We start from the raw sequence: 23,669 nt of genomic DNA, 5'->3' as shown, positions 1-23,669 counted from the left end.
GCCACACAAGTACCCCCACCTGTTTCCCTCGAGGGGGCCACGGGACCCGCCGGTGCACAGAGCATGGATGCATTTACAGCAGTTTTGGAGTCTATGGTGGCTCGGGTGGAGGCGGCCTGTCAGGGAAGGGGGTCAAGAAAGCGACCCCCGCCTACCCCTATAATATCTGACACCTCTGACTCAGATTCAGAGATGGTCACTGCAGCTGCAGGTCCCTCTGCAAGGGCTGTTATCTCAGGTAAAGCTCCCTCAGACAGTGAGGAGGACGTGCATTCTTCCGCCATAATTCAGAAAGAAGCATTGGTGGACGCACTAGTTTTGGCGGTGCGGGAAACCTTAAGACTTGAGGTTTTACCGGCAGAGGCAACTGAAACAGAGATTCCCTTTGGTACTAACAAGTCCATCAAAACGGTGAAGGTTTTTCCTGTACCCAAGTGTTTTGGTAATAAAATCAAAGGAGAATGGGAGCATTCTAAACGTACCTTTACTATTTCCAAGCGTATTGCTAGACGCTATCCGTTTGAGGAATCCCTCATTAAGAAATGGACGGTACCACCAGTGGTGGATCCACCTATTTCCAGGCTGAATAAAGCCACGGTTATCCCAGTGGAGGACACTTCGTCCTTTTAAGGATCCGGTGGATCGGAAGATGGAAGCAGAGTCCCGCACGATCTTCTCTCTGATAGGGTCAGCATTTAGACCAGTAATTGTTATTGGTCTAGTTTCCCAGACACTTACGGAATTGGCGAGATTGGTACGCCAAGACCTTAGGGGAAAAGATATTCCCCAGGAAACATCTGATTTGATGGAACAGATTATACAAGGGCTACAGTTTATCTGTGACGCAGCCTTGGATACTACTCCCCTATTAGGGCATGCATCTATGTCAGCGGTAATCCTCAGACGTGTGCTGTGGTTAAAGTGCTGGTCAGCTGACCTAGGTTCCAAAAAGACCTTGACGAATCTCCCTTTTCAGGGGAATCGCCTATTTGGGGCCACCCTAGATGAAATCATTAAAGATGCCACTGGGGGCAAGAGCACTTTCTTGCCACAGGCTGCTAAAACTAAGGGACCTCGCAACAAGCGAGGACCTTTCTTTACCGCCCATAAAGGGTACGCCCGGCTGGAACAAGCGGGAAAGGCAAGACTCCTCCAGGAGGGTTCAAGAAAGGCTGGTCGAACAAACAGAGGACCGACTCAGCCAAACCCGAAGCAAACGATTACACAGCCTGAAGGTGCGCCCCCACCTGGTTTGAGGGTGGGGGGACGTTTTCACCGGTATTCAGGACATTAGATCAAGCATGGACTACTACTACCGGTGCGATTCTTCCGTTCCAACATTTAAGTGCTACAGGGAGCGGTAGTCACCGTTCCCTGAACAGATCTTTTTCTTTACCTTTTCCTAAGATTAGTCTCAATTCCCCACAGGAATCGGATCCGGTTGACCAGACAGACCAAGAAGCCTCTAGCCGGGTGACTTCGGTCCCTGAGATTCAACCAGGAGAGATCACCGTTCCTGATAGGAATCAGGTGTCGGATAAATGTGTGGGAACAGAAAACGACCAGACTTTCTCGGATGGTCGGGGCCAGATAGCTCTAGGGACGCCTGGTTCAAATCCCGTCAGTACCAGTGGTCCTAGAAATTCTAGGCTGGCCGACTTGGACTTGCTAGTCGCGGACGTTCCGTGGGAACTGCGTCTCAGGGAGTATCTGTGGTCTCGAGGACCAATCTACCATTGTGCTTTACAGTCGCTGGTTTTAATGGCCTGGCCATTGAGACCCAAGTACTGAAGGACAGAGGGTTGTCAGCTTCAGTCATTCCTACCCTTATTAAAGCAAGGAAAGCGACTTCCAGCAGAGTCTATTATCACAAATGGAAGACTTATATTGCGTGGTGCGAATCTTTAGGATTTCCTCCACGTACCTATTCGGTGACTCGAATATTGGCCTTTTTGCAGAAAGGGGTTGAGCAGAAGCTAGCCTTGAGCACCATCAAGGGTCAAGTTTCAGCATTAGCAATCTTCTTTCAGAAACCTTTAGCTACCAAGTCCTTGGTGCGGAATTTCATCCAGGGGGTGCGGCACCTGGCTCCACCAGTCCGCGCGCCCTTACCGCCCTGGGATCTTAATTTGGTTTTGTCGGTTCTACAGAAACCTCCTTTTGAAAACATCAGGGAGATTCCCTTGCTTACTTTATCCCAGAAGGTGGCCTTCTTGGTGGCTATCACTTCTGCACGCAGGGTGTCAGAACTGGCTGCTTTATCAGGCCAGTCCCCATACTTAGTGATTCATAGGGATAAGGTAGTACTTCATCCTAAGCCATCCTTTCTTCCACAGGTGGTTTCAGATTTTCATCTGAATGAAGATATTGTACTACCTTCCTTGTGTCCTCAGCCCAAGCATCATCAGGAACATGCGTTGCATTCCTTGGATGTGGTTCGGGCAATCAGGGTATACCTGAAGGTTACGTAATTGTTCCGTAAGACGGATTCACTTTTTGTGATCACGGATGGCCCCAGAAAGGGGTTGCCTGCATCTGCCGCGACTATCTCCAAATGGATTAGACAGACGGTGGTACAGGCTTATTCTATTAAGGGTCAGAGTCCTCCGTTCCCTGTTAGGGCGCACTCCACTCGAGCGCTCAGTACTTCCTGGGCCTTTCGCCATCAGGCGTCAGTAGTCCAGGTATGTAAGGCAGCCACTTGGTCGTCGGTACATACCTTTACAAAATTTTATAAAATTGATGTGATGGCATCGGCGGATGCCTCATTTGGCCGCAAAGTTTTGCAGGCCGCTATTTGAGGAGACCGGTGGTCTACCTCAAGGGTTTTTTTCTGTTTGAAAAATTTTTTTTTGTTGAGTCTCATCATTAAGGATGAGCATTGTAAACTTCTAGTTGGCACCGGTTGGGCCTTCTAGATTTGGATTTGATTTCCATTTTCCCACCCCTCATTTGGGATACTGCTCTGGGACTTCCCGAAGGTGCTGTATCACCGAGGACTACGTCTGTCAATGAGCGATAGAGAAAAATGGATTTTTGTAAAATCTTACCGTAAAATCCTTTTCTCTTAGCTCATTGACAGACGTAGTACCCGCCCCTCTATTTTTTGAGTTGGGTTGGGTTAAATTCTCTAAACACTGCTTTTGTGACATAACTGATTTGCTGAGGCAGAGAGAGAGAGGATATACCCTCTGGGACTGCCCCTAAGGTGTGGCCAGAGCATTTTAATTTCCTGTCTAGTCCTACTCCTGCGGAGGCAACATAACCCGAAGGTGCTGTATCACCGAGGACTACGTCTGTCAATGAGCTAAGAGAAAAGGATTTTACGGTAAGATTTTACAAAAATCCATTTTTACAATACAGCCCCCATTTACATTACAGTGTCAGTTTACATCACCGTACCCAATTTACAACACAGCACCACCTTTTACATCAGAGCACCCCTTTACAACAAAGCCCCTCTTTACAATACAGCCCCTTTTATATTACAGTGCCTGATTTACATCACAGCCCCCTTTACATCACAGTTCTTCCTTTACTCCCCCCTTACTTGCAGCTCAGTCCCCTTCACAGCACCCCTTCCTTTCACCTCAGTCCCCTTCACAGCCCCCCCTTTACTTGCAGCTCAGTCCTCCCTTACTTGCATTATAGCCCCTCTTCTTGTATCCCAGTTCCCTTCACAGCCCCCCTTCTAGCACCTCAGTCCCCTTTAAAACCCCCCTTAACTTGCATTCCAGCCCCCCCCCACTTGCATCTCGGGCCCCCTCCTTTTATCCTTTTATCCCAGTCCCCCTCCTTGTATCCCTGTCCCCTTCACAGCCCCCCTCCTAGCACCCCAGTTCTCTTTACAGCCCCTTACTTTCATCTCAGTCTCCTTCACGGCCCCCCCCCTTTCTTGTATCCAAGTCCCCTTCACAGCACCACCAACCCCCCCCCCCCCTTTTTTTTCTTTTTCTTTTTTTTTATACTGGTCCCCTTTACAGCCTCTCTTCCGTCCCTGTAATTCTCCTCCTACCTTACACAGCAGATAGAAGGCACGGCATGTCCAGACAGAGGGCGGGACATGCTTTTCATATTAGCAGGCAGGGGATTGGCTGCTAGGACTGCCCCGCATCCTAGTAATAAATCACTGACTTGTTAACTTGAAAAGGATGTCCCACCCTCTGTCCGAACATGCTGTGCCTTCTGCATGCTGCGGATGAATGCTGTGGCAGCAGCAGGAGAAGGAAGCTGGAAGAGGATACCCAGGTTGCTAAGTGGCGGAGCCGTGGTCCAGATAGAATTTGTTTACGGTCCGCTTTCGGCCCGCGGTGCGCCATTTAGTGATGCCTGATTTAGACTGCCATGAATGCCCACTTTAGTATCTAATTATAAGATATTCTTTTGTATAAGAGGCAACTCGCATAGGTTTTATTTCTACCTTCTGGCTGTAGAAAACACAGAGGGGAGCATAAAAAGGAGTCTTTTCTGCTGGAGATATAGCGTAGTAACAATTACCTAAGTTACAGAAATGATTCCTCAGAAATATAAATCTGTAAAAGAAATAAGGTTTTCACACTAAAGTGTTGTTTTAGTTTGTAGAGTTAAGATTTTGATGTCAATTATCATGAAATAAAAGAACAGTAGCTGCAAACTGTGGCTACTTTTGCCTTTTAAGAGCTTTTCTTTCCCGATTACTATTAGCTCATGTAATAGGGAGTTTGCAGGTAAATCTTTGTGTCTCTCACTTTTTTCTGGATAAAGTGGTTTGTATCTCTATCTATCTTATTTGCATAAAGGGACTGCTTTTATTTCACTGTAATTCCTGTTGACACAGGCTCTCCTCTGCTCAGTAGGGTTTAAAGCTTCTTCTGTATTGGGACTTGTGTATGCGTGGGGCTTCCTGCCTTCCCCAAGTCCTGAAAGAATTAAAATCTCATTCATTTTTGTAATAGCAGTGAATAGGTCACAGCAGCAACCTCGAGGGGAAGCCAAAGATCAGAAAATATCCAGTGACCTTCTTTGGGGCTTTTGGACCCCTTGGGGCACCATTTCTGAGTGAATCCATCAACCTTTTTTTTTTTTTTTTGCCGGCATGACTTTTAAAATTTTCATGATCGGGGGTCATTGATGCCTACATGAGCAGCATTTGCGAACTAGGCAAAAAAGCCCCATGCACATGGGTGTCAAACTAAATTTGTTCAGATTTTGTATACACATCTGGAAGCATGTAATGCTTTGCAATGACTGAATTCACACTTTGACACGTGCATTGAGGCCCATATACCATGAACAGGCCACTTTTTCCAGTGCCTCTAACCTCTAGGCAGCCCATTAAAGTCTAATAGGATGTAGTGGGTGCACTGTCACCATTGCTTGTCCCAATGTGACAGGCGTTCAGGTGTCGGTGAGTGGTCCTGAATGCACTCTGTCTCTATTCTTGGTTGCTCACAAGCCTAGCGCATTTTTGTGATTGCTTTATTAATGTAAAAGGTATAAATATATACTCACAAACTGCAATATCAAATAAACCCCTAACTGTCCACAGTATGCTCTGAACAGTCTTGTTCACTGGGCAGGTCCCAAGACACGATGTCCAAATGTCTGTAGTTTTTAGAGGGGAAATCCACTCTTCCTCAGAGCCTTCCTCTGGAGGTTAGAGATACCTGTAAATGGTATGCGGGCCTCAGTGCCCATATGATCAAAGTCTTAGGGCCCCATTCACACGAGCTTTACGAGCCCGATCCGCCTGTCAGTTTTTCAGGCGGACCTGATCGGATGCTCCATGCATCCCTATGGAGCAGTGGATGTCAGTGGAGACATCTCCGCTGACACCCGCTGCTATCTGAGCCGATCCTGTCCGTGAAATCCGGACGGATGGAAACCCTATTTTCCATCCGTCTGGCAGATCGGATGAGAACAGACAGGTGGTTGGTTCTCATCCAATCTCCTCATAGAGGAAAGCGGGGCTTTGACAGCTCCGTCTCTGCACACAGAGCGGAGAGGGAGCTGTCATTTGCCTGCTCAGCGGGGATTGGCAGATCGATCCCTCGCTTAGCAGAACGGACTCCGTCGGGCGCACCGCCCGTCTGTAAGGAGCCTTAAGCCTAATAAAGAATACCCGTTTTTTTTTTTTTGTTCAACCACAGCGATCTTCCCACTGAGCTATTGTGTTCTGACAGAGGGCCTGCCAGAACACACCGGTCAGCGCTTGCAGCCATTGGCTGCCAGTGCTGATCGGATGCTGGATGGGAAGTTCCCGGATGGGAACAGAAGTACACTACTTGAAGAGCTACATCTCTTTACGTCAGGGATGCTCAAACTACGGCCCTCCAGCTGTTGCGAAACTACACATCCCATGAGGCATTGTAAAACTCTGACATTAACAGACAAAACTAGGCATGATGGGAATTGTAGTTCCTGAACAATTGGAGGTCCATAGTTTGAAGACCCCTGCTCTACGCCACATGCATGAGGCCCTTAGACAGTTGTCACTGTAACAGATGTCCCCATAGAATTTTCTTTTAGTTTAGATGACCCTTATTTGCCCTGGAATACAGAGACGTCATGCTAGCATCCTCAATTATTCCAATTCCTGTTAAATACTGGAGCTATCCTTATTGTCCTTAGGTTGGAGGCATCAAACCTGGTTGCTTCAAGATTGGTAACACAGGAGGAATGTTGGATAACATTTTGGCTTCCAAGCTGTATCGACCTGGAAGTGTTGCCTATGTATCTCGCTCTGGTGGTATGTCTAATGAGCTCAACAACATCATCTCCAGGACCACAGATGGAGTTTTTGAAGGAGTAGCCATTGGTGGCGACAGGTAAAACCTTTGAAATTATAAGCTCACCTTTTGAACAAGAAAAATGTAAAACTTCATTGATGAATTACAGATATTTATACATTTTAATCTTGATGTTATAGTTTCTAATATTTTTCCGTTTTTAAATTCTGTATTTTACTTTGCACAACGCCTATTTTTCTGTTTTTGGACAGTTCTTTCATTAGGCTTCTGCAAGTTGCACTGTCCTATTGGCGGCTGCTGTTAGGTTAGGGTGTTTCCAATAAAGTTAATTGTAAACAGGTGTTCTATAGTAAGCTAATGCTTTATAAGGCTCCTTTCACACTATCCGTCCGTCGGACGGATTCCGTTTTTCTCAGCGGGGGATCGAGTCGCTGATCCCCGCTGAGCAGCAGGAGGACAGCTGTGTCTCCGCGCTGTGTTCCCCATGCATCTCTATGGGGGAAATCGGATGGGAATGGACCGTCGGTCCGTTCTCATCCGATCCCATCCGATCCGCTGGACGGATGAAAAATAGGGTTTCCATCCGTCCAGATTTATCGGATCGGGTGTCAGCGGACATGTCTCCGCTGACATCCGATCCCCCATAGAGATGCATGGGGGGACCGTTCAGATCCGCCAAAAAAACTGACAGGCGGATCTGAACGTCCGCCTGTGTGAAAGGGGCCTTAAGAGCAACATCCAAACATTCTGAAGCAGATCCCTTTAAAAATAGATAACTCTTAGAACACAAGAAGATGGTGGTCCATTTGCCACCAACCCCCACTCCCTTCCCAGTTCCTATAACACATTCTAGGAATGCAAAAAAGGGAACCTCAACTGCTGCAGACAGTACTTGTACAATATGAAAAAATTAAAGGTGCACAGAATGGATATTTTTGTCCCAAAACCGAAAATGCAGGATGCAATTGTCCGACAACGGAAAATGAGTTTTTTTTTTTTTAAATATATTTTTATATATAATTGTATTGTATTTGACTTTTTAATTATTATAATAAATTTAAATGAATATGAATACATTGTCGGCCATTATTGGCACCTTTAGTGCAAGAAAAATGAATCCCTTTAAATCCTGTGTATGTCTTCACACCGGCCGTTGCATTTCCATTGTGGTGCTAAAAATCTTGCTTGCTGCATTTTTGGTCAGTAAAAAAAACACACCAAAAAACGCACCTCCCCGTTAAAATCACAGCAAAAATACACGTGTTACATTTTTGATGTGGTTTTTGAGTCACGTGACCTATGAAAAACACACCGTTATTATTGGTACTTTTTTATTTATCGGCAAAATGCCCAAAACACTATTTTCGGTCACTGAAATTTCGGTGCCTCTCTAGAAAATATACTATTTTTACTCGCTTTCTAGCTCTGCCCAGGAACATTTAAAAATACCACTGAGTAAAACAATAAAGGTTCTCTAACTACCTATTTCCCTACTGCTAGGTATCCTGGTTCCACCTTTATGGACCATGTTTTACGTTATCAAGATACAGAAGGAGTTAAAATGATTGTAGTCCTTGGAGAGGTGAGTTCTATTTAATTTCTCCATTACTATTGTGCCTTGCCCAACATGATAGGGTATTCACCTTTAGTGAATGTGTATTGAAATTGCCATTCTTTAAACGTATTTATCTTTATAAATGGCGTGTTGGCAATTATGTGCCTTTGGCCATATTAAAGTGTGTTATGCTAGGTATTGTGTAAATGTGAATGTTGCAGAACAAAACTGGGCGGAATGAATGAGCATAAAGAACTTAGGGCAGTAAGTTTAAATGTTGGGGCTTTGTCTAGTGGCTATGTGAGGTTAGGATCAAAGATTACTTTTAGTTTGTATTTAGTGTTTAGGTTAGGATTAGGTGTTTGGAAGTAAGATCTCTTCCTGCACCCCCCACCCAAAAAAAAAAAAAAAAAGTTTTAGGGGGTTTGTGCACACCAGATGCATTGGGCTATAATGGCCCGGTATAGGCGGTGCAGCTCAAATGTACAAACAAGGCTAAATGCCTTGTTCTTAATGGTGCCTGTTTATACCATGTTGCTGATACAATACAGCTGGTTGAGACCCGAACTACTATATCCCAACACCACTTCAGTGAATAGAACTGTATTGAAATGTCACTTCTAACATTTAACCACTTAAGCCCCGGAAGATTTTACCCCCATTCCGACCAGGGGGTATTTTGCGATTCGGCACTGCGTGACTTTAACGGACAATTGCACGGTCGTGCGACGCTGTACCTAAACGAATTTGGCGTCCTTTTTTTCCCACAAACAGAGCTTTCTTTTGGTGGTATTTGATCACCTGTGCGATTTTTTGATCACGCGCTATAAACAAAAAAAGAGCGTCAATTTTGCAAAAATAGCAATATTTTTCACATTTTTTTATATGAAATTCCCCCAAAAAAAATGTAAAAATCAAAATTTTTTAACATTTTCGGCCAATTTGTTTTATGCTACATATGTTTGGTAAAAAAAATTGCAAAAAGCGTATTTTGATTGGTTTGCGCAAAAGTTATCGCGTTTACTAACAAAGGGAAAGATTTTTGTTGTTTTTTTTTTTTTTTACGCGTAATGGCGGCGATCTGCGATTTTTTTTTTTTTTTTTTGCGGTACTGCGACATTGCAGCGGACAGATCGGACCCTTGACTGACATTTTTGACACTTTTGGGGTTACCAGTGACATTTCTACAGTAATCAGTGCTATATATATATATATATATGCACTGTTACTGTAAAAATACACTGGTAGTGAAGGGGTTAACTTTATTTGGGAGGGAGGGGCTGTGTGTGTCCCTAGGGGCGTGCTTTCTACTGTGATTGGCTGTGGCTTGAGCTGTAAGGACACTGATCAACGGATCTACATAGTAGATCCATGTGATCAGTGTCTTTACAGCGAGGAGAATGACAGGTGGCTTGTTTACACAAGCTGCCTGACATTCTCCCTCTCCCCCGCCGATCGCCGAGTGGCCGGCGGACATCGGGTCCGCTGGTCACACGCGCGGGGGGGTCCGTGACCACGCGGGAGCGCGCCTCCGGGGGCGCACGCTCGCTCCCTAGACCCTCACAAGCAAGCGACGTAGCCCTACGTTAGTTTGCCTGTGAGGGGCTGACCGCCGACGTAGATAGTTGTGCGGCGGTCGGCAAGTGGTTAAAGAGGAAGTAAACCCTCCTCTGACACTTTTACCTATAGGTAAGCCTATGATAAGGCTTACCTATAGGTACTGTAAATATCTCCTAAACATGTACCGTTTAGGAGATATTTACCTTACATGCAGCCAGTGACGTCACTGGCGCATGCGCTCTGAAGGAACGGCTGCTGGTGCCGTTCCTTCAGAGCCCTGTGCCGTGACCGTCGGCTCCCGCGCGCGTGCGCGGGAGTGACGTCACCGCGGCTCCTGCCAATCAGATGGCCGGATGCCGCGATCCCGGAAGACGGGCGACTGGACATGTCGCCCGTCATAGAGGTAAGCGGGCAGCACGGCGGGGGCTCGTTCTTAGGTAAGTATTTCATAATGAGCTAGTATGCGATGCATACTAGCTCATTATGTGTTTCTCTTTCAGGGTATAAAAAAAAAAAAAATAATTTTCGGTTTACAATCTCTTTAAATAGTTCTGTGGGAGAAAAAAGTAGAGAGTGAGGCATCTGTACTGTTTCACAGCACATGCAGATAGCCATGCGCTTGGGGCGGCTCGCTGGTGCTATTGACCCCCTAAATGTTTATATTTTGTGACATATATTGTAAAGAGGTTTTAGTAAATGTTCATTAATATCCTTGCTTTTCTCACAGATTGGTGGTACTGAGGAATACAAGATTTGTCATGGTATTAAAGAAGGCAGGCTGACAAAGCCCATTGTGTGTTGGTGTATAGGAACCTGTGCAACCATGTTTTCATCAGAGGTAATTCAGATAAAACGTCATATTGAACTGATGTAGCATATGAAGATTTACTGAAAATTTAAATATTGCACCAAAGATGTGGTTTGATTACCTTTTAAAATGTAAGAGCCCATTCACACAGGGGCGACACGACTTGCTGGGGCGACCTGTGAAGTCGTGGTGCACAGCGTGCACCGCGACCTCGGCGCGACATGCACAGACTTCATATCATTTAAGTCAATGCAAGTCGCCTCCAGGTCGCCCCAAAGTAGTACAGGACCCTTTTTCTAAGTCGGAGCGACTTGTGTCACTCCTATTAGAACGGGTCCTGTGCTAATCAATGGCAGGCGACCGACCGCGACTTGTCAGGCGACCAAGTCGCCTGACAAGTCGCGCTAGTGTGAATGGGGTCTAAAATACAAAAACCCTGTTAAAGTGATACTAAACACAGTTTAATTTCCATTCTCCCTTCTCTTCCCTTCTGCATGTGGATGATGGCACTAATTATTAAAAAAAAAAAAAAAAAACATCTCAGTACCATCTTTCCTAATCGATATACAGCTGTCACATGATATACAGATGACACATGACACAGGAGGAGCTTCTTGTCCTCTGCTGCTGATGGTCACGTTAAAAAAAAAAAAAAAGCAGCCTTTGAGATAAAGAATAAAAATAATTAATATCAATAAACTGTTTTCTTTTAAGATGTCATGCTGTGGGCAGATTTCTGCCAGTCATAGGCTATGTCGCACCCCTCCAGTCTGTGTCTTAGAATAACAGGGATGTGAAGCCTCCATCAATCAAGATGTATATTTCACCCCCATTGTGTTTAGCTGGTTAGTGCACATGGAGGAGGAGGGAGTGGGCTGTCATTTACCACTGTGTATATGCCCACATGTGTGACTCTATAGTCACATGCGCTGCTCAAATGCGATAGAGAGGAAAAGCTCAGGGTAGAAATACACTGGAAACTGAGCTTGTGCACTAGCTGCCAATATTGCTCTGCCAAATCCCCAACTGCAGTGGGACAATGGACAGGAGAGGAGACAGAGAACAGCAGGACCATCCATTTATTTATTTTTTTTTTTTTTTCAGAATACAGGAAACGAATCCCATAGTAACTAAGTATGAACAGCATGTAATACATCATTATTTATTGATAGCTTTTTTGAGTCAGATATTTTTTATGAAATGTTTCATGTTAACACATATAAAGCAGTCACACAACACTGTTTACAGCTTCCATCTAGAGCCATATTCATGTCATGTAATTTGTGTTAATAGTGAAACAGGCATCTGTTGCATTAACCACTTGCCAACCAGGCCATTTCTGACATTCCTCTCGTATATGTAAAAATCCTGGGATTTTTTCGCTAGAAAAATACTTAGAACCCCCAAACATTATATATATATATATATATATATATATATATATATATATATATATATATATATATATATATATATATATATATATATATATATAATATAGCAGAAACGCTAGGGAATAAAATGGCCGTTGTTGCAATTCTTTGTCACATGGTATTTGCGCAGCAACTTTTCAAACACATTTTTTTTGTAAAAAGGACATTTTTATGAACTTAAAAAAAAATAACACAATATTTACCCCAATTTGTTTTGTATAATGTGGAATAATGGTACGCCGAGTAAATAGATACCTAACATGTCACATTTTAAAATTGCGCACGCTTGTGAAATAGCAACCAACTACGATACTTAAAATCTCCATAGGTGACGCGTTAATTTTTTTTTTACAGGTTACCAGTTTAAAATTGCATTGGGCTATAATTATTGCTGTCGCTCTAACATTCGTGGCCATAACTCACGTGTGTGGTTTGAACACCATTTACATATGCGGGTGCGACTATGCGTTCGCTCTGCGTGCGAGCACGAGGGGATGGGGGCGCTTTTTTTTTTTTTCATTGTTTATTTTATTTTTATTTATTTCATTTTACACTTTCCCTTAATTTTTTTTTATGTTTTGATCACTTTTATTCCTTTTACAAAGAATATAAACATCCCTTGTAGTAGGAATAGGGCATGACAGGTCCTCTTTACAGAGCTCATCTATACTGGAAAGCCTGAGTCATAAAAAAAATCGATCTCAGGCTTTCCAGCAAGAAAAAAAAAACAGCAGTGTTTACATCTGCCAATGCTGGAACCGACATCATGACGTTGGGTCCGGTCTCCGAGGGTCATAGAGACCGGACCCAATAGCGGGTTGCCAATAGCTATCTGATTGCTATTGGCAATCAGATAGCAATGATTGCCAATAGCGATGAAGCTTGAGGCATCTATACATAAGGGCAGCTGCTTAGTACTGGATCTGGAAGATAGCAATGATTGCCAATAGCGATGAAGCTTGAGGCATCTATACATAAGGGCAGCTGCTTAGTACTGGATCTGGAAGATAGCAATGATTGCCAATAGCGATGTAGCTTGGGGCATCTATACATCAGGGCAGCTGCTTAGTACTGGATCTGGAAGATAGCAATGATTGCCAATGGTGATGTAGCTTGGGGCATCTATACATCAGGGCAGCTGCTTAGTACTGGATCTGGAAGATAGCAATGATTGCCAATAGCGATGTAGCTTGGGGCATCTATACATCAGGGCAGCTGCTTAGTACTGGTTCTGGAAGATAGCAATGATTGCCAATAGCGATGTAGCTTGGGGCATCTATACATGAGGGCAGCTGCTTAGTACTGGATCTGGAAGATAGCAATGATTGCCAATGGCGATGTATCTTGGGGCATCTATACATGAGGGCAGCTGCTTAGTACTGGATCTGGAAGATAGCAATGATTGCCAATGGCGATGTATCTTGGGGCATCTATACATCAGGGCAGCTGCTTAGTACTGGATCTGGAAGATAGCAATGATTGCTAATAGCGATGTAGCTTGGGGCATCTATACATCAGGGCAGCTGCTTAGTACTGGATCTGGAAGATAGCAATGATTGCCAATAGCGATGTAGCTTGGGGCATCTATACATCAGGGCAGCTGCTTAGTACTGGATCTGGAAGATAGCAATGATTGCCAATAGCGATGTAGCTTGGGGCATCTATACATGAGGGCAGCTGCTTAGTACTGGATCTGGAAGATAGCAATGATTGCCAATAGCGATGTAGCTTGGGGCATCTATACATCAGGGCAGCTGCTTAGTACTGGATCTGGAAGATAGCAATGATTGCCAATAGCGATGTAGCTTGGGGCATCTATACATCAGGGCAGCTGCTTAGTACTGGATCTGGAAGATAGCAATGATTGCCAATGGTGATGTAGCTTGGGGCATCTATACATCAGGGCAGCTGCTTAGTACTGGATCTGGAAGATAGCAATGATTGCCAATAGCGATGTAGCTTGGGGCATCTATACATCAGGGCAGCTGCTTAGTACTGGTTCTGGAAGATAGCAATGATTGCCAATAGCGATGTAGCTTGGGGCATCTATACATGAGGGCAGCTGCTTAGTACTGGATCTGGAAGATAGCAATGATTGCCAATGGCGATGTATCTTGGGGCATCTATACATGAGGGCAGCTGCTTAGTACTGGATCTGGAAGATAGCAATGATTGCCAATGGCGATGTATCTTGGGGCATCTATACATCAGGGCAGCTGCTTAGTACTGGATCTGGAAGATAGCAATGATTGCTAATAGCGATGTAGCTTGGGGCATCTATACATCAGGGCAGCTGCTTAGTACTGGATCTGGAAGATAGCAATGATTGCCAATAGCGATGTAGCTTGGGGCATCTATACATCAGGGCAGCTGCTTAGTACTGGATCTGGAAGATAGCAATGATTGCCAATAGCGATGTAGCTTGGGGCATCTATACATGAGGGCAGCTGCTTAGTACTGGATCTGGAAGATAGCAATGATTGCCAATAGCGATGTAGCTTGGGGCATCTATACATCAGGGCAGCTGCTTAGTACTGGATCTGGAAGATAGCAATGATCTCTGTAGTAGTAGTGCCTACTACAGTGATTTCCAGCTTCTATGTGGGGATCCCACAGGTATGACACATGCATGCTTAAATTGTCCACGCTGGAGCAATGTAACTATGCTATAAAATCTATACGTAAACTTCAGCTTTAAGAATTTCTTGATTTTTATCTCTAGAGGTTGACAACCAGATTGCAAGTTACGAAAGCGCTAAATGAGTCGGCTATACTTTGAGGATTTAGTATTTTGGTTTGATTAATAGGGACCATAAGGCAGGTTATTCTGGATTTGATTTGCCGTGTTTTTAGTATATATTTAGTTTTAGCCAGATATACTCCAGCTTTATTGCTCAGAGAGACAACCCTTTCGTAACCCTAGGACCCTGGTGCTGAAATCTGCGGCCCTTTGATATATGATGTGCTGCCCTCGGACCTTACCAGTTTGTAGTGGGAATATTGATTAGAGTTATGGCATTCATCTCCACTAGCCTTGTGTAACATGTTCTCTGTTTCGGATGGTCTTCTGCAGCATATCTCCAGCCAAAAATGTAGCATGTCCACACTCTCTGACCCTCTGTTCATCTATTAGGTCTTCAATTTCTGACAGTTCTCTCAAGCATTACATTTATTAAACATTATGTTCTTTTGTGAAGGCAGGTTCGGCATTTGGGGCCCTCTTTCGCTCATAAATTGACAACCACCGGTCTAGGAGATGGGATGTTTTTGTTGAGTCGTATGGCTTGCTAAATGGATTAGTCTTTGCTTTGCTAACAATGCTATAGGTTTGATTTTCTTGAGCTGGGTCTCATTCCTCACCCAGTTATTTTTTCATCATAGGTTCAGTTTGGGCATGCAGGAGCTTGTGCCAACCAGGCCTCAGAGACAGCGGTTGCCAAGAATAAGGCCTTGAAGGAATCTGGAGTATATGTGCCACGTAGCTTTGATGAGCTTGGTGATGTTATTCAGTAAGTGTGATTTCATCATAGTATTTGGTAAACCGTATGGATTTAGGCAATGCCAGTCATGTATATGTTACATAGCCTTTTAAGGATGCCTCTAATCAGGATGTAGCCCTATTACCCATATATACAAAGCACTACAAAGTGTTCACCTTTTGGAACATGTTATATTTTCCAACTATATTTTGGGTGCAACTTGCAGCATGTTCCACCTCATTCCGCCAGTTTCGCTAACGCACCCCTTCTCCCCCCCCCCCTCAGTGTGACAGTGGGTGGGAGAGCTTCACCCTACAACCTCTGTCACTTTTTAAATGAGAGTGTGGCCTTGTGGGACTCCACCCACATAGCTACGTCATTCATTCACAGTTTCCTGGAAATGTTTTGAACTACAAGTACCGCCAGCCACCTCGACTAATGGCTTGTAGTTCTGAATGACCTGCAAGGATGCTGATAAGCGCTCTCGTAGTTCATTCACAAGCCCTGCAGCTTTTACCAGACAGCTCTATGAAGGCACAGGCAGAAAGCTGCAGGGCTTGTTTGCAGAAGCCTGACATTGCACCCCTAATCGCAGGTGCAATACTTTCCAGGCTCCTGCAGAAAAAAATAATAAATTTACTTATTTCTTTTTTTTTTTCTGCAAAAAAATATGTGCATTTATTTTACTTACCCTTTTAATGAGCAATCTGAAAACTACTTTTTTTTGTTGTTTTTCAAAGGTCTGTATATGAAGATCTGGTTGCTAAAGGTGAAATTGTGCCAGCAGAAGAAGTACCACCTCCTACTGTACCTATGGATTACTCATGGGCGAGGGCAAGTATTCATTGTATTGCCATCTTCTTATCTGCTTGTCCCTTCTGGATCGTATACAGTGTCCTCTGTTGTGTAGGGATGAGCTCAAGTTTGTTTGGACAGGAATCCAAAGTACAATCCTCATATACATAGGTGCAAGATTCCTATGCAGATGATTGTTCATGTACCTGCCAGGGAAAACTGTTGTCGCTATGATGAGGCTAAGAATCGATTCACAGCTATTGGCTGCTCTCTGTTTAAAAGCAGTTAACCAATCACTCAGTTGGCCCTAATTGATCTACATTGCTTAAAGGTGAATGGTTATCCCATGTTGCCTCATGGCAGGCAATTTGGTTAATTTCTGCGCTAAAAAAGTTACCCAATAGCAATCAGATTCAGGTTTTCATTATCTGAGACATGTTGATATAGTAGCACTGTTGTCCTGTCAAACATAGCTTTGTCCTTAACCACTTTAGCCCCGGAGGATTTTCCTGCCTAACGTCCAGGCCACTTTTTGCAACTTGGCACTGTGCGACTTTAACTGACAATTGCGCAGTCATGCAACGCTGTACCCAAACAAAATTTACGTCCTTTTTTTTCCCCACAAACAGAGCTTTCTTTTGATGGTATTTGATCACCTGCGCTTTTCATTTTTTGCGATATTAATAAAAAAAAGCGAAAATTTTGCGAAAAAATTAACACTTTCTACTTTGACAGTTAAAAAATATCCAATATATTCAATTTTTGTCATATATTTAGGCCAAAATGTATTTAGCTACATGTCTTTGACAAAAAAATTCTCAATGAGCGTATTTTTAACCGCTTTAAGACCGGAATATTTTACCCCATTCCTGACCAGGCTATATTTTGCGATTCGGCACTGCGTTATTTTAATGGTCAATTGCGCGGTCGTGCAACGCTGTACCCAAATTAAATTTATGTCCTTTTTTTCCCCACAAATAGAGCTTTCTTTTGGTGGTATTTGATCACCTGTGCGATTTTTAATTTTTGAAAAAAAGAGCGACAATTTTGAAAAAAAAAAAAAAACAATATTTTTACATTCTGATATATAACATTCCCAGAAAAAATTAATAAATCTACATTTTTTAACATTTTAGGCCAATTTGTTTTCTGCTACATATTTTTGGTCAAAAAAAATCGCAATAAGCGTATTTTGATTGGTTTGCGCAAAAGTTATTGCGTTTACTAACTACGGGAAAGATTTGTCATTTTTATTGTTTATTTTTTTTTTACTAGTAATGGCGGCGATCTGCGTTTTTTTTGTGGGACTGCGACATTGCAGCAGACAAATCGGACCCCTAACTGATATTTTTGACACTTTTGGGGGTACCAGTGACATTACTACAGTAATCAGTGCTATAAATATACACTGTTACTGTAAAAATGACACTGGCAGGGAAAGGGGTTAACTGTACTGGTGATCAAGGGGTTAAATGTGTCCCTAGGGGCGTGATTCTAACTTTCATGGGGCGTGGCTTGTGAAGTAATCACAGAGACATGCGATCCTATATAGCAGGATCGCAAAGCCTCTGTGATCACTTCAGGGAGAATGACAGACGGCTGTGTTTACATCAGCTGTCTGTCCTTCTCTCTCTGCTGCGGGAGATCACGATTGGCCGGCGGCCATTGGAGCCGCCGGTCGCACGCGATGGCTCCCCAGCTGACGATCGGGGGCGCGCGCTCGCCCACTAGAGTCTCCTGAGTGAGCGACGTATTATAACATCACTTTGCCCAGGAGCGGCTGCCTGCCGCACTAAAACTGCGGCAGGCGGTCGTTAAGTGTTAACCACTTAATGGTGAATGGTTATCCCATGTTGCCTCATGGCAGCCAATTTGGTTAATTTCTGCGCTAAAAAAGTTCTCTTACCCCGTAGCAATCCGATTCAGGTTTTCATTCTTTGAGACATGTTGATATAGTAGCACTGTTGTCCTGCTAAACATAACTTTGTCCTTAAACTCTGCCAGTCTGTTTGTAGCTATGATGCGGCAAAGTATGATGACATGCCTTCAGCACTCTGCGCTTTTTTTTTTATTATAACAGCCTAAAAAAACTCTGATCAGGATTGTTTAAAAATATAATCTTTATTTGTAATTGGAAGACCTGCATTTTTCTGTAAATCCAGCTGTCACATTCTTTCTGTTTTGTGTCTCCCTTTTAGGAGTTGGGATTAATCAGGAAGCCTGCCTCTTTCATGAGCAGTATATGTGACGAGAGGGGTCAGGAGCTTATCTATGCCGGCATGCCCATCACAGATGTCTTCAAGGAGGATATTGGAATCGGTGGCGTGTTGGGCCTGCTCTGGTTCCAGAGGCGGTGAGACCCTATTGTTATCATGCCGGGATCTTTATAAGAGGACACTTTCTGGCAGAGATCTTGGAATTCATTTGTAATTTTAATAAACCTTTGTTTCCATTAGGGTCCCTAAATATGCTTCCCACTTCATTGAAATGTGCCTGATGGTAACCGCAGATCATGGACCAGCTGTTTCTGGAGCCCATAACACCATTGTGTGTGCCAGGGCTGGTAAAGACCTTATCTCCAGCCTTACCTCTGGCCTCCTCACCATTGTAAGTCTATCACAAACTGTAAAGCTAGCCATACACAGCTTGAAATTTGGCCAAGTACTGCAAAATTTTTCAAAATCTGAGCTGATGCCCTGTTAGCACCACTCAGCTCAACAAAAGTCTTTTTAACCACTTGCCGTCTGCTCACTAGAGCTCTACTGCGGCAAAGTGGTTCGTTATCGTCTGGCGATGTAGACCTACGTCGCCAGACACTCCCCTTTCTCGGCGGTGCACGCGCGCCGCCAGAGGCTCGCTCCCGCTGTATTCAGTCACAGCGGGAGTCGGGCCAGGGGAGGAGCAGCGGCTTCCCTGATCGTCGGGGAATCGAGTCTGGAGATCCGCCCGCCTGTGTAAACACAAGCGGGCGGATCTCCTAAGTGACAGGCAGGGTCAGATTGCAGGGTTCTGCATAGCTGAACATGCGATCTGTCCCTGTGTCACTCAGTCACCTCCCCCCCACACATGTTAGTAAGCACCAGGCATACATTAACCCCTCCCTCTCCAATAAAGTTAACCCCTTCCCTGCCAGTGTCATTTTTACAGTAACAGTGCATATTCATAGCACTGATTACTGCAGTAATGTCACTAGTACCCCCAAAAGTGTCAAAAATGTCAGTCAAGGGTCCGATCTGTCCACCGCAATGTCGCAGTCCCGCAAAAAAAATCGCAGATTGCCGCCATTACTCGTTAAAAAAAAACAAAAAAACACCAAAAATGACAGAAATCTTTCCCGTAGTTAGTAAACGCAATAACTTTTGCGCAAACCAATCAAAATACGCTTATTGTGATTTTTTTTTTTACCAAACAGGTAGCAGAAAACAAATTGGCCAAAAATTTTAAAAAATTTAGATTTTTACATTTATTTGGGGGGAATTTCATATACAAACGTGAAAAATATTGTTATTTTTTCAATATTTACACTATTTTTTTGTTTATAGCGCAAAAAGTTAAAATCGCACAGGTGATCAAATACCACCAAAAGAAAGCTCTGTTTGTGGGGAAAAAAAGGACGTAAATTTCGTTTGGGTACAGCGTCGCACAACCGCGCAATTGTCAGTTAAAGTCACACAGTGCCGAATCGCAAAAAGTGGCCTGGACGTAAGACAGCAAAATCCTCCGGTGGTAAAGTGGTTGAAAATCAGCAGAGCCAGGAGAAAAATTTAACGGCCGAACAGTGACTGCACCCTTTTAGACGCAGTCACTGATCAGGTATTCGGACAGTCATGAGTGCTTCAGCTGTCTAAATAGAATAGGCCGGCAGTGGAACTTTATCCATGCTGTTTAGCATGAATGGTGGAACCAACTGATTTCTTCTCTTCAGACCACCTTGCTGAATCAATCTACATGTATATGGCTAGCCTAACTCTTACTAAAAAGAATGTATCCCAAGATCCTACGTTTCGACTTGTGACCACTGCCTTACTTATTTTATAGGGAGATCGTTTTGGAGGAGCCCTTGACGCCGCTGCCAGAATGTTCAGTAAAGCTTTTGACAGTGGCCTTATCCCTATGGAGTTTGTAAACAAGATGAAGAAAGAAGGAAAACTGATCATGGGCATTGGTCACCGAGTCAAATCTGTAAGTGTCCTGTTTTGTGCTTCTCTTTAGCCAATCTGCTTTATTTCATAAGCTAAAGAACAGGCTGCAGGCAGAATAACCCATTGCAACCAGAATTCAAAGTTCTCTGCCTAAACTTCTCTGACACCACCAGTTTTTTCATTAGTTGGGTACAAGTTGCAACTTGTCATGTGACTGTGGACGTCAAAGTCGCATCCCTTGTTTTCCAATGAGTACCATTCATAGCTGTGCGACTTTTTAAATTAGTTCCTGCACTACTTTGGTCCGACTTTCAATGTAAACCCTCAAGTCACATCAAAGCCGCACCTGCATGATATACATGCGACTGTAGGAACCTACACTCGCAGACTCTGTACCAGATGAGAATACTTTCTATTTACCTTTTGTGAGTGCATTTAATCCATTGCTAATAAAAATTTTAACTGGGATACTACACTTAGCTGGTGCTTCCTTCCCCTTTGTTCTCTTGCTACAACCTGCACCTGCTGTTCCTTATGCTACCCACACACAACAACAAACATGTTATACTTACCTGCTCAATGCAGTTGGTTTTGCACAGAGCTTCCCTGGATCCTCCTCTTCTCTGGTCCATTTTCAGCTCTCCTGGCCCCTCCCTCCTGCTGAGTGCCCCCACAGCAAGCAGCTTGCTATGGGGGGCACCTGAGCTGAGTCACCGCTCCCTGTGTCCATTCAGACATGGAGCCGTGGCCTGGCCTGCCCCTTCTCTCTCCTGATTGGCTCACTGAATTTGATTGACGGCAGCGGAAGCCAGTGGCGCCGCACTGCCGTCTCAGGCAATCGGGAGAAAGAGTCTCGGGCAGCCGAGACACTCCTGCAACATCGCTGGATAGAGATGGGCTCAGGTAAATATCAGGGGGGCTGATGCACACAGAAGGTTTTTTATCTTCGTACATAGAACAACCGCTTTAGAGCCACTGAAAGAGTTAATTGCATGTTCTATGTGGTAGTAAATAAATTGAGATACTTATTTGCCCTGGCAGCATTCTTTGTCTTTCTCTGATGTTACTGCTTTGTGGATGGGTCTTTACATACAGTGCAGGACTGCTGGTCCTGCATTGTACGTGATGATGTCAGTCAAAGAGCTGCGACCACTCGAGCAGCAAAGGGGAAGAGGCTTTGGGGGACCGGGTTGTACAGGTGGGAGAACGCCTGCGGTAGGTATTTCACTTCATTCATTACCTTGTAGATGAAACAAGCAATTAACCCTTGCAGTGGGGTGGGAGCAAGGGGATTTTTGTTTATGAACACATAGCTGCAACACCTTTTTTGTTTATTTATTTATTTTTAAATCTGTGCACAACGCATGGTATACATTCACAGCATACGCATTATGGTGCACTGTTAGTGTAATGGTATGTTGGGGTGCAATTTAAGAGTTGCACTGTACTGCGATTTACTTGATAATGCCTGTTAAATGTGAGTGGGCCCTGAAACTTTTACAATCAATATCATCTGGTTAAGGCTACGTTCACATGTGGGCATAGCGGATCATGGACAGAATCACCGCGATTCTGCCCGCGATCCAGAATCATAGCAAATTGCGGGACGCCTGTGCGATGCCACTGCGATTCGGCAGGTGGAAATCGCGGCAACATCGCACAGCGTTTGGGGTGCCATTGCAAATCACAGGCATTGCACAGGCGTCCCGCGATTTGCAATGGTTCCGGATCGCGGACAGAATCGCGGTGATCCGCTACACCCACATGTGAACGTAGCCTTAGAGTTAGAAGTATCCATATGTGCACCGCATCTTCACCACATCTTCTGTCACATCCTGGAAGGTCAACAGAAGCTTATACACAGAACAAGATAAATGGCCTTTCTGTGCTAATTGTTAAGTGTATGGCTTCCTGAAGTATTAATGGATTATGGTATTATCTCTTTTAAAATCTTTCTGCGTATTTATTCTTTTTTTTAATTTTCTGAATTACTTAAATCTGAAACTCCCCATTAGCAATAGTTTTATATATGTCTTTTTTTTTTTTTTTTTTTTTTTTAAATATCTTTCAGATCAACAATCCAGATATGAGAGTCCAGATCTTGAAAGACTATGTAAAGCAGAACTTCCCAGCTACTCCACTGCTAGACTATGCCCTGGAAGTGGAAAAAATTACCACTTCAAAGGTAAGCTATTGTCAGCCAACATGCTCTAAAAAAAAAAAAAAATGCCCATGCCTAAGGGCTAGCGTACAAGGGAATCTGAAATCCATATGAGATCTTTATGCATTTGATTTGCTTTGTCCTGTGTAGAGGAAAAGCAAAGCACAAACTCTAATTCTCATGTGCTGCTGAGAATTGCACCTTCTGGATTCCCCTGGGTTACCCTTAGCAACGGATAGCAGACAAATGGCATTTTAAGTCCTTGGCTCAGTCAATAAACAGTCTAGGGGATGTTGTTTTTTTGTGTTTTTTTATTTTGGAACTGGGATGGGAGAAGGGATGAGTGGGATACTCCAACTTGAACTATGCACAATCCTGAGGACAACTAACTGCAGTGTGTGCGGCAAGGCTGCTGCTTCACCTTGCCACTGAAGTGAAGATAAAGAATATGAACTCTTTAGGTCACTATTCAGGGTCTAACTTGGCACCCCTTTCTCACTTGCTGTGTGTGTGCTGACCTCCTGTCTACTGACACTACTGGAGTGGTCCCCTTCCTGGGCAGACCCCTGGCAAGCTTCCCGGTACTCACAGAGATTGTTTTTCCCTGGGTTGCTCTGCCTCCAACTCCCTTGTCAGCATCCACTGGACCTCCTGGCTCAGCTCCACACGTCTGGTCCACAAGGCCGACAGCCTGTGACCACTTTCCTCAGCAATAGGAGGAGAGACAGCCGTCGCCCTTCTCCTGGGACCTGACTTCCTGCCCAAAGACACCCTGTCACATGTGCCCGTGGCTTTTATAACATATCCCAGGTTGCACCACTGTTGTGCCAACCCACTGGGATAGTCATAAAAGCCTGTGTGTCACTGGCTGGGTTTGCTCCACTGTCCAACAGGCTCCCCTATTGGATACAGTAGGGACACTCCCTCACACCAGATGAATCGCACATGGACACATGCAACAGGTAAAACTAACAATCTGGCTCCCCTGATAAGCAGATGGAGCTGCTA

At 44.2% G+C, this 23,669-nt stretch overlaps 1 protein-coding gene across 1 annotated transcript in view; it reads left to right on the top strand.

The window, feature by feature from the left end:
- Positions 1 to 23,669, top strand: part of ACLY (ATP citrate lyase) — a 139,662-nt gene that overhangs the window by 107,753 nt on the left and 8,240 nt on the right. The window contains exons 18-26 of the mRNA XM_082271448.1: positions 6,610 to 6,806; positions 8,229 to 8,310; positions 10,571 to 10,681; positions 15,466 to 15,593; positions 16,304 to 16,397; positions 18,557 to 18,711; positions 18,815 to 18,965; positions 20,397 to 20,540; positions 22,572 to 22,685. Of these exons, the coding sequence (XP_082127574.1) occupies positions 6,610 to 6,806; positions 8,229 to 8,310; positions 10,571 to 10,681; positions 15,466 to 15,593; positions 16,304 to 16,397; positions 18,557 to 18,711; positions 18,815 to 18,965; positions 20,397 to 20,540; positions 22,572 to 22,685 (1,176 nt within the window). The remainder of the gene's footprint in view (positions 1 to 6,609; positions 6,807 to 8,228; positions 8,311 to 10,570; positions 10,682 to 15,465; positions 15,594 to 16,303; positions 16,398 to 18,556; positions 18,712 to 18,814; positions 18,966 to 20,396; positions 20,541 to 22,571; positions 22,686 to 23,669) is intronic.

The sequence above is a fragment of the Pelophylax lessonae genome (genome assembly GCF_965119305.1).
Source record: "Pelophylax lessonae genome assembly, chromosome: 11".
NCBI classification, from domain to species: Eukaryota; Metazoa; Chordata; class Amphibia; order Anura; family Ranidae; genus Pelophylax; species Pelophylax lessonae.
Note: the sequence above shows the minus strand (reverse complement) of the source record. Positions and strands in the feature narration are given on the sequence as shown.